The sequence below is a fragment of the Palaemon carinicauda genome, chromosome 4 (genome assembly GCF_036898095.1).
Source record: "Palaemon carinicauda isolate YSFRI2023 chromosome 4, ASM3689809v2, whole genome shotgun sequence".
In the NCBI taxonomy this organism is placed as follows: domain Eukaryota; kingdom Metazoa; phylum Arthropoda; class Malacostraca; order Decapoda; family Palaemonidae; genus Palaemon; species Palaemon carinicauda.
In genome coordinates, this window is record NC_090728.1 from 61,791,531 (window position 1) to 61,802,974 (window position 11,444).

Consider the following 11,444-nt stretch of genomic DNA (forward strand, 5'->3'; position numbering starts at 1 on the left):
TGATCTTGACCTGCAAATGAATAACATTACAGAACTCACAAGTTTTGGTTTCGCAAAAATGATTATCAAGACTTTAAACTTCCAGGGAAACATGATCAATCTTGTGTCTGACTTTGCATTTGATGGACTGGAAGAAACTCTGGAAGACCTGAACTTGATGAACAACGATTTAAAAACGCTCCCAGTTAATGCTTTAAAGAAGATGAAAAGCTTGAAGAAACTGAAGGTGGCCTGGAATCACATCACTGATTTCACTACGCAAGACTCTAGGCTGGAAGCTTTGGAGTATCTCGACCTCAGTAGTAACAACATTCGAAAAGTGAGAAGTAATAGCTTGTCGGGTATGCCAAACCTCACGTCACTCTCTCTTTATATGAACTCCATCAGTACTATTACAAAAGACTCTTTTAGAGAAAGCACCAATCTAGAGACCCTATTTCTAGGCAACAACAACATAAGAGAGTTAGATCCAAAACTCTTCAAGCACACGCAGAAGATAAGCGTGATTGATTTGGGTAATAACAATATCCAATCCATAAACGATGGAGTGTTTAGTAATTTGCCTAAACTTCAGGAGCTAGTGTTGTCTAACAATAACATTAGAGAGCTCATGCACGAGACATTTCTGAATTCTCCAGCCATCAGAATTTTGAATCTAGAGCACAATGCTATTAGACTCATAGAACCAAATACTTTTAATGGAATGCCGTACCTTGAGACGTTACTGCTAAGCCACAATAACATACAAGAGATCTACCCGAGGATATTTGCGTCAAATATCAACTTGAAAGTTCTGAAACTAGACCATAATGGAATAAAAGATCTGAGTGAAATAACATTTAAGAATACAACAAGTTTAGAAAAACTTGTTATTCATAAAAATAAGATCCGGACGGTAAGCCCAGGGTTATTTTCTCGTCTTTTAGATCTAAAGGAGTTGCATTTGCATGACAATGAAATCAGGGTAATACCTACTGGAGCTTTTTCTAATCTTCATAAATTACAATTCGTAAGCCTTCAAGGCAATCAGATATTAACACTCCTGGATACATTAAACCACAACTCAAAATCTCTTTACTCGTTGAATCTCTCAGGGAATGAAATTACTGCAATTAGCCCTAAAGCGTTTGAAGGCCAGAGTCTAGTGAACACGCTAAGACTTGACCACAACAATATTTCTTCTATTAATAATGAAATATTCAATGATCTTACAAAATTATCACAACTTCATCTTCAAAATAACCATATCAACCATATAGATGATGAAGCTTTATCTAGTCTATCAAGTCTTCAGAAACTATTTATTTCCAATAACTATCTTGTGAAGATTAGCGTAAAAACATTCCAAGGGTTATCAGGATTAAGGGAACTTCACCTACAAAACAATGCAATTGAGGATATAGCTCCAAATGCCTTCCAGTGGATGACTGAGTTGCAGAAGCTAGACCTTTCTGGAAACGTGCTGCCAATCATAAAGAAGGAGTACTTCAACACAGAACTATCAGTCAGGGAGCTCTACATTGAAAATGCTGAAATAACAAAGATAGAAGATGGTGCACTTGAAGCACTGGTGTATTTGGAAATCCTGAGCCTAAGAGGAAATAAGCTTTTGAGCCTTGATTCAGGATCACTCAGGTTGACTCAGCTGTCCAAACTAGACCTTAGTGGTAACAAGTTCCAAACGCTGGACTCCAATAGTCTTATGGCTCTGCCAAATCTAGAAGACTTGAACCTTAGTGACTGTAATATTGAAAACATTCCTGATAACCTTTTTGATGATAGCATATCTCTGAAAACTCTGAATTTAGCCAAAAATAGAATTAAACACTTTGGGACAGCAACATTTGCTAGTTTATCTGATCTAGTTAACCTTGATATCTCAGAGAACTTCCTTCAGGTTGACAGTTGTAGAGCTTTCTTGGCTACTAGTAAGCTTCAACATTTGTCCATAAGTGGTAACCCATTCATAAATCTTTGCCCAGTATTAGGGGAATTAAAAAGCTTGAAAAAGCTAGAGGCTTCCAATATAGGGATGGCATATGTTAGCAAAGAGACATTAGTGCAGTTAGGGCATCTTAAACACCTGGATATTTCAGACAATTTGATTGTTGATATCCCAGTTGGAAGTTTCCTAAAATCATCCTTACAACGTTTAAATGTTGGTAGTAACTTCCTGACTCAGCTTCCCGATGCAATCTTCATGGACAAAATGGAAAAGTTAAAAATCCTAAATGTAACTGGCAACCCACTACAACGAATAACTGGACCAGAGGTGAATAAGAACATGATATTAGAATCTCTCGAAAGGCTTGAAGCCGCGCAAACAAATCTGACGGTGATTACGAGCCTCGAGTTCTCACACTTGCCCAATCTTCGATCTCTGAATCTGGAGGGAGGAGCCATTAACAAAGTATCTCCAGGTGCATTCAGAAGTCTGGCTCATTTGACTCAACTTAATCTTGGTTATAATCTATTAGAGATTCTGCCGCGTGAGAGAATGAGGGGGTTAACTTCTCTAACGCATCTAAATCTCACAAGAAACAAGATAAAGAAGCTTGATCAACTGCCTTCTGATGCCCACAGTCTAAAGGTGAGTTTATGCTCTTTATAATCATGATCTAATAATGTTCAGACTGCTTTGATCGATATAGTGACTTGAATGACCTTTAAGAAATTCTCAAATGTCGTCTCCTCATTTTATTCAAGTACCAAGTCATATACTTGGCATTATAGATATGTTTTACTACTGAATTCAAGACCATTTTATGGCTTGGGCAAAGGTTTTAATTGGTACATAGAATGATGATTACTTTGTTTTCAACATGTGTAATCTTTCTGTGAATTATCACAACTTTTAAAAATGTAATTGTCCTTGAACCAACTGTATATCTTTTATACAATAATGGAAAATGATTTTCCAGTTGTATTTTGGTGTCGAAGAGTTCCTCAAGTCCAGGAATCATCAATAAAGTATAATCGTTTCAATTTTTGAATAAACAATATCTGAAAAAAAAAATGATAGCCATTCCTATTGTACATTTATCATATACTTCTATTTTTTGCTTTTTTTCTATGGCGTATATAAATCATCAATGGATATTACCTTCATACACAACAGTATTGAAGCATCTATGTAAAAAGATCAATTATTAATCTTTATTTATGAAGCAAAGCATAATTCCTCAGCTTTATAGAAACCTTCTTAACATATTCAGCCAACTATACATAAAAGTAGTTCTTAATGAGATCAAACAATCATCTTAAACTTTGTATCCAAACTTCATCTCCCCTCTTCAGGTTATTGACATTTCCAGCAACATGCTGACGGAACTGGACGAATCCACCTTCAAGCACACGGAGGGACTGGAAGAAGTCATTCTTCGTGATAACTGGATAACAACCCTCCATCCAAAGGCTCTGGAACCCTTAGTGCATCTAAAGGTTCTGGATTTAAGCCAAAATAATGTGGAAGTACTACAGCCCGCAATTCTTTCAGCTGTGGAGCGGACTTTGGAAACGTATAGGATTGATGGTAAGGATAATTATTGAATCACCTTTTTGTTTTGTGTGTTCTGTATATATATATATATATATATATATATATATATATATATATATATATATATATATATATATGTATATATATATGTATATATATATACATATATATACATATACATATATATATATAAATATATATATATATATATATATATATATATATATATATTTATAAATATATATATCTATATATATACATATATATATGTATATATATATATATATATATATATATATATATGTATATATATATATATATATATATATATATATATATATACATATATATATGTATATATATATAGATATATATATTTATAAATATATATATATATATATATATATATATATATATATATATGTGTGTGTGTGTGTATATATATATACACGTATATATATGTATATGTATATATATATATATATATATATATATATATATATATATATATATATATATATATATATATATATATATATATATATACTGAGCGTATGTATATGACCAATCATATGTAATTAGCATAAGTTGATGACAAATAAATGCAAAACCAGCAAATAATAACAATTTACTTTACAGGTAACCCAGTTATATGTGGATGTGAAACACTGGAATTCTGGTCATGGCTGCAGAATCATCCTACTGAGGTTAAACATCCTAACTCCATATACTGTGATCTTCCAGAGGTAAGAATTTCCTTTTTTTTTTTTTTTTTTTTTTTTTTTTTTTTTTTTTTTTTTTAGCCAGACCTTAAAGGGAACGATAAAACGTAATAGTTTATCAAGTATCACCCCATATGATAATGAAAAAGATTTCATTGCACGATAAAATAGATATATTGTTTTTAAGGCTAGTATTGATGAATAGTGAGAGTGAATTTAAGATAATCTATTATATGCCTAATATCCTGAAGTTAATTAATGATATTACTATAGGTACGACAGAAAATTATATACTGTATTTAAGACTAGCTTTTAGTTTAAGAATAATAATAGCGAATGGAAGACAATCTATTATATGCCTAATGTCCTGAAGTTAACTAATGATATTACTATAGGTACGACAGAAAATTATATACTGTATTTAAGACTAGCTTTTAGTTTAAGAATAATGAAAAAGAATGGAAGACAATCTATTATATGCCTAATATCCTGAAGTTAATTAATGATATTACTATAGGTACGACGGAAAATCATATACTGTATTTAAGAATAGCTTTTAGTTTTAAGAATAATGAAAGTGAATGGAAGACAATCTATTATATACCTAATATTCTGAAGTTAATTAATGATATTACTATAGGTACGACAGAAAATTATATACCGTATTTAAGACTAGCTTTTAGTTTAAGAATAATGAAAGTGAATGGAAGACAATCTATTATATGCTTAATATCCTGAAGTTAATTAATGATATTACTATAGGTACGACAGAAAATCATATTACTATAGGTACGACAGAAAATCATATACTGTATTTAAGACTAGCTTTTAGTTTAAGAATAATGAAAGTGAATGGAAGACAATCTATTATATGCTTAATATCCTGAAGTTAACTAATGATATTACTATAGGTACAACAGAAAATCATATACTGTATTTAAGACTAGCTTTTAGTTTAAGAATAATGAAAGTGAATGGAAGACAATCTATTATATGCTTAATATCCTGAAGTTAACTAATGATATTACTGTAGGTACGACAGAAAATTATATATTGCATTTAAGACTAGCTTTTAGTTTAAGAATAATGAAAGTCAATGGAAGACAATCTATTATATGCCTAATATCCTGAAGTTAATTAATGATATGACTATAGGTACGACAGAAAATTATGTACTGTATTTAAGACTAGCTTTTAGTTTAAGAATAATGAGAGTAAAGGGAAGACAATATACAGTATTTTATGCTTAATGTCCTAAAAGTAATTAATGATATTAGCATAGGTACGACAGAAAATCCATCAATTAAGATTTATGAGGAAAGCAAATGTCGTCTTATTTACATCATGCAAAAGAATAAAGGAAATTTCTCAGCTGGCAAAAGAAAATGCAAAAATGTAAAAATGGCTATTTGTATTCACTACCAAATGTTGCAATAAAACGGAAGAAACAAATAAGATTCTCGTGAAGTGAGATTTATGACGAAAATATTTTGAAGATCTGAAATAAAGTTCGCCCTTGTACGACATCATCATCTTCTCTTACGAACATTGACGCAAAAGGCCTCGGTTAGATTTCGCTAGTCGTCTCTATCATGAGCTTTTAAATCAATACTTCACCATTCATTATCTCCTACTTCACGCTTCATAGTCCTCAGCCATGTAGGCCTTGGTTGTCCAACTTTTCTAGTGCCTTGCAAAGCCCGTTTGAAAGTTTGGTGAACTAATCTCTCTAGTGAAGTGCGAGGAGCATATCTTGAGACCACTATCATCATCATCATCATCTTCTCTTACGCCCATTAACGCAAAGGGCCTCGGTTAGATTTCACCAGTCGTCTTGAGCTTGTAAATCAATACTTCTCCATTCATCATCTCCTACTTCACGCTTCATAGTCCTCAGCCATATAGGCCTTGGTCTTCCAACTCTTCTAGTGCCTTTTGGAGCCCAGTTAAAAGTTAGATATTATAAAAAGACTAGTTGGAGAAATAAAAGTGACATACACTGTTAAAAAAAAAAAAACCGTAATTTTAATCGGAAATTCTCCGTAAAATATACTGTTCTCAGCCGTATTTCAGTAAAGTACAGGCGAACGTAATTTTACCTTACTTTGTTATTTTCTTTTACGGGTTTATGACTCCAATATCACTCATTTACGTCACTATATCCGTTTTTTGAAACCGTACAAATCCTGGGATAAATGTTGCTGAAAATATACTGCTCTCATCCGTATTCCCGTAAAATATAGGCGACCGTAATTTTACCTTACTTTATCATTATCTTTCACTGGTTTGTGAACGTAATATCACTCCTTTACGTCACTATATCCGTTTTTTGAAACCGTACAAATCCTGGGATAAATGTTGCTGAAAATATTCTGTTCTCAACCGTATTTCAGTAAAGTAGAGGCGACCGTAATTTTACTTTACTTTATCATTATCTTTTACCTGTTTGTGACCGTAATATCACTCCTTTACGTCAATATATCTGTTTTTTAAAACTGAAAAAATCCTGGAATAAATGTTGAAAATATACTGTTCTCAGCCGTATTTCAATAAAGTAGAGGTGACCTTAATTGCTACCCTAATTTCACTCATTTACGTCAATATATCCGTATTTTACAACTGTAAAAATCCTGGAATAAATCTTGCCAGGCATTTATCGTTTTTAATTCAGTTTTTCAACAGTGTACATCCCACTTGAATGCTAGGGAAAACTGAACATATCTAGGGAAACTTGAAATATCTAAATGGAGATAAAGCTAAGGATAGTTGGCACACCTGCCTTAATGAGGTCTTTGATTTATAGCTTTAGGGACGAAGGGAAAGGTAAAGAGTCATTAATCACCGGAAAACATATCACGCATGGGTAAAGAAGCGTTGTTGTCTTTTAGTGGCTACATCTATCATTGTTTTCTTTCTTGAATTGCTCTAAAAACATGTGGGGGTTTCTGTGATTAGGTATATTAGAATAAATGGAAGGAGGAAATAAATATGAATAATAATAATTGAAGTTAGTTATTATTATTATTATTATTATTATTATTATTATTATTATTATTATTATTATTATTATTATTATTATTATTATTGGCTAAGCTACTACCCTTGTTGGAAAAGCAGGATGCTATAAGCCCAAGGGCTTCAACAAGGGAAAAGTCTAGTGAGGAAATGAAATAAGGAAACAAATAGAATACTGTGCTTGGTAGATGATTTTATTATTATTATTATTATTATTATTATTATTATTATTATTATTATTATTATTATTATTATTATTCCAAGCCAAGCTATAACCATAGTTGGAAAAGCAAGTTTCTATAAGCGCAAGGGCTCCAAAATGGAAAAAATACCCCAGTCAGGAAAGGAAATAAGGGAATAAATAAACTACAAGAGAAGTAATAAACAATCAAAATAAAATATTTTAAGAACAGTAACAACATTGAAGTAGATCTTTTATATATAAACTGTACAAACTTGTAAACAAACAAGTGGAATAGTGTACTAGCCAAGTGTACTATCTCAGCTACAGCCCTAGTTGGAAAAGCAGGATGCTATAAGCCCAAGGGTTCCAATAAGGAAAAAGCCCAGTAAGGAAGGGGAATAAGGAACAAGATAGATTAGAGTGCCTGAGTGTATCTTCAAGCAAATATAAATAAATGATAGCTAGTTTAATATTAAGAAAGAATAAAGTTGGTTATATGAATTTATGATAATTAGGATTTTCAAATTTAATCTACACACTATTTTATCTTATTTCGTTTCTTCTTGTTTTTTAAAGTTTTGATGGTTTGTATAAGAGATTTGTCTTATTGTTATTGTCTTATTTAATTGTTAATTACTTCTCTTGTAGTTTATTCATTTCATCACTGGGCTATTTTCCCTATTTTCCGTTGGGCTTATTGCTTAGCAAGTAATAATAATAATAATGATACTTCTACTTCTACTACGACTACTACTACTACTACTACTACTACTACTAATGATAATAATAATACATGTAACGTTATACCTTCAGAGATTGCGAGGACAACCTTTCCTGCAGCTGTCAGCCTCCGCATTTTGTCCTCAGCCTTTGATCCTGCGATTGGCAATCCAAGACATCCAGAGTCAGTCTTTCCTTGTCACCTGGCAAGCTGCCAACACTTCAACAGTTTATGGATACAAGGTTAGTAAGAATACTTACCAAGATTTGTAAAAGATTTGAAATTGAAATTATTTTTCATGAATTTGAAATTGATTCCACAAAGGTATACAAATACTGTTCCGAGTGGTATCAATTTTGGAAAAAAAAACATGAAACCAAAACTATATTCCATGAATTTTTAGTTGATTCTAAAAAAGTCTAAAAAATACTATTCTTTAAACCTTGTTGTAACATCTGTATAATCGAAACCCCGATACCACCTCAATATTTCCTACTTTATTGTTAGCATTTATAAATGATATTAAACAAAAAACAATTCCCTCTGCAGGTAACATACCAAGCAATGAGCCAAGAAAGCGAGTCGGACGAGGATTTAATTGAGAATCGTCTTACTGTTCAGTCTTCGCCAACAATTGGGCTATCTTCTAGAAGTTACCTTCTGGAAGACCTTCAGCCGAGCACTGAGTACCAGATCTGTGTACATGGTCTTATGAAGTCCATTGGTCTCGCACGATCACATACCGTAGCTCCTGCTTCAGAAGAACAAAAGGTATGGTGATGAGCAATTATTTAACCTTTTCAATGCCATTGGTGAGTTAGTTAAAATTTGAAAAAGGAAACTTTTAAAACAATCCAAGCAATAGAAAGTTGATATTAAATGGAAAGGTTTTGATGAGATCTTTCCAGGAAATATCAACAAGCTAGAGTTTGAAAATGGAAACTTTTAAAACAATCCAAGCTATAGAAAGTTGATATTCAATGGAAAGGTTTTGATGAGATCTTTCCAGGAAATAACAACAAGCTAGAGTTTAAAAAAGGAAACTTTTAAAACAATCCAAGCTATAGAAAGTTGATATTCAATGGAAAGGTTTTGATGAGATCTTACCAGGAAATATCAACAAGCTAGAGTTTGAAAATTGAAACGTTTAAAACAATCCAAGCTATAGAAATTGGATATTCAATTGAAAGGTCTTGATGAGAGCTTTCCAGTATATATCAACAAGCTATGTTTTGTGTGCTCTTCAGAGAGTTTGCTACATCAGAAGTTTAGTTAAATCCACTACTGGAAGTGAAAAAGTTAAAAACATTTGAATAACATATGTCTGTCGCATATACAACTGAGAGTCCTTCTACATTATAACTGTTATTTATAAATTATATTTACTTCTACTTTTCTCATTAGGAGGAAGGAGCTCGCTGCACCCGCGGGCACACTCTTTCCATTCCACCGGCGCCAGCGACGGGAACCTCAGGTGGCCGAGTGGGAATCATCTTGGGCATCATCTTGGCTGTGGCCCTTTTGCTGGGCATCGTTATCGCAGTGGTGTGGTACCGAGTATGTCGCACCCAGAGTGGGCGCGGTCAAGGGTCAGTCAAGCGAGCTAATGGAGCCCCTCCAGATTACTACAGTCACTATCAAGGACATCATCCCCACCAGCAGGATGACGACGAATTCGCGTGTTAATATACTTATAGGCTCTTGGTGCGCTGGGTCCACGTGTGCTATCATTTGTATACTGAACTTGGGAGAGGGTTTATGCGAGGAAATGGCCTTCAATCTTCTGTATGGAAGTTTTCAATCATTGAATCATTCTGTAGTGTAAGCCGATCTTGTGAATAGTGAATGCCGGTATAATTGAAAAGAGTCAGAATCAAGCATACGAATGAATATGGACATTCTTAATTGTGAATCACGCGCTCAAGTAACAAGTAATAAGTCCTCATATACAGTGACAATAAGTGATGCTAAGCTATGAATTAGAAAACTTTCGAGGGTACAGGGGACCCTGAATCTCCTTGGTGCAGTGACTCGATTAGACTGAAGAGACTAGACGATGAAACAAAGGGTTAGTTGCATGGAAGTATGGGACAGCAACCAAGCCCTAGCAGAGGGCCATTCTTTGCACTCGTGTGCTAAATAACTCTAGTCACGATAGAGGCACGTCAATGATGAACGTTTCTTTGCTGTAGAACAGGCAAACAGAGTGGGATTTGGTTATTCCCAGTTTCAGACATTCCTTCATAATGCTGGCACTACCAAGCGGACTGAAGATGAGTGAACATACGTACCGAAACGTTGCAAACTTTGGGATAAACGATGTGATTAAATTGGAGAGGGGTTCAGTAGAAAAGCATCAACTTAAGAAGGAATGGATATACCTTGTGAATGGGAAGATTTAAACACGAAATACAGTCATAAATATAGATATCTCCTCTAAAACTGGCGTTCAATAGAATCTGTGTTGAAAATACTGTGAAAGATTTCTAGAACAAAAAAGTAAAAGGACATTTTTGAGTTACCTGGGCTAAGTTTTGAGGACTACGATGAAGTTGAATAGAATATGGTTTATATAACGGTGTGTTCATATCCAGGAGAGGAATATTCTCCGAGATTTTGATGATAAAATGTTGAAAAAAAAGAGAGACGAACAGCAAGGAGTACCCCACCAACATGTACTCACTTTTGTAGGATGAATTTTTCCCCCAGCTGTGCTGTAAGGGAACCTGGTGCTCCAAAGACTTGTGTTTCTGTGTATGTGTGTGTGTGTGTATGAGAGAGAGAGAGAGAGAGAGAGAGAGAGAGAGAGAGAGAGAGAGAGAGTATTAGCAAGGACGATCAAATAACACTTAGAAATAAGAAAAAAAGATAGGCCATAGTCAATAGATAGTCATTTATCAGAATAAATGTAAATTTTCACATTAAATATACATAAGAAGACGATTGAGAATTTTAAAAAGGTTATAAAAAAGTTTATTCTAATACAGTTGATACTTACAGATTGTCCATGGTATAAGCAAGACTATTTCAGTTAATATGAAAAAAAAAAATTTACTACAATTTAAAATATGTTAAATTATATAGTCTATAATTTGATCTCAGTCTTTTACATTATGCATCCACACACACGCGCTTATATATATATATATATATATATATATATATATATATATATATATATATATATATATATATATATATATGCGTGTATATACATATTTCATATGTAAATATATATATATATATATATATATATATATATATATATATATATATATATATATGTATATATATATATATATA

At 32.9% G+C, this 11,444-nt stretch overlaps 1 protein-coding gene across 1 annotated transcript in view; it reads left to right on the forward strand.

The window, feature by feature from the left end:
• LOC137639979 (protein artichoke-like) overlaps positions 1 to 11,171 on the forward strand; it is a 46,241-nt gene extending 35,070 nt beyond the window's left edge. Inside the window, exons 2-7 of the mRNA XM_068372316.1 lie at positions 1 to 2,590; positions 3,298 to 3,532; positions 4,139 to 4,245; positions 8,234 to 8,383; positions 8,691 to 8,912; positions 9,546 to 11,171. The exon at positions 1 to 2,590 is cut by the window's left edge and continues 456 nt beyond it. Of these exons, the coding sequence (XP_068228417.1) occupies positions 1 to 2,590; positions 3,298 to 3,532; positions 4,139 to 4,245; positions 8,234 to 8,383; positions 8,691 to 8,912; positions 9,546 to 9,827 (3,586 nt within the window). The 3' untranslated portion in view covers positions 9,828 to 11,171. The remainder of the gene's footprint in view (positions 2,591 to 3,297; positions 3,533 to 4,138; positions 4,246 to 8,233; positions 8,384 to 8,690; positions 8,913 to 9,545) is intronic.
• Positions 11,172 to 11,444: the final 273 nt, after the last annotated feature.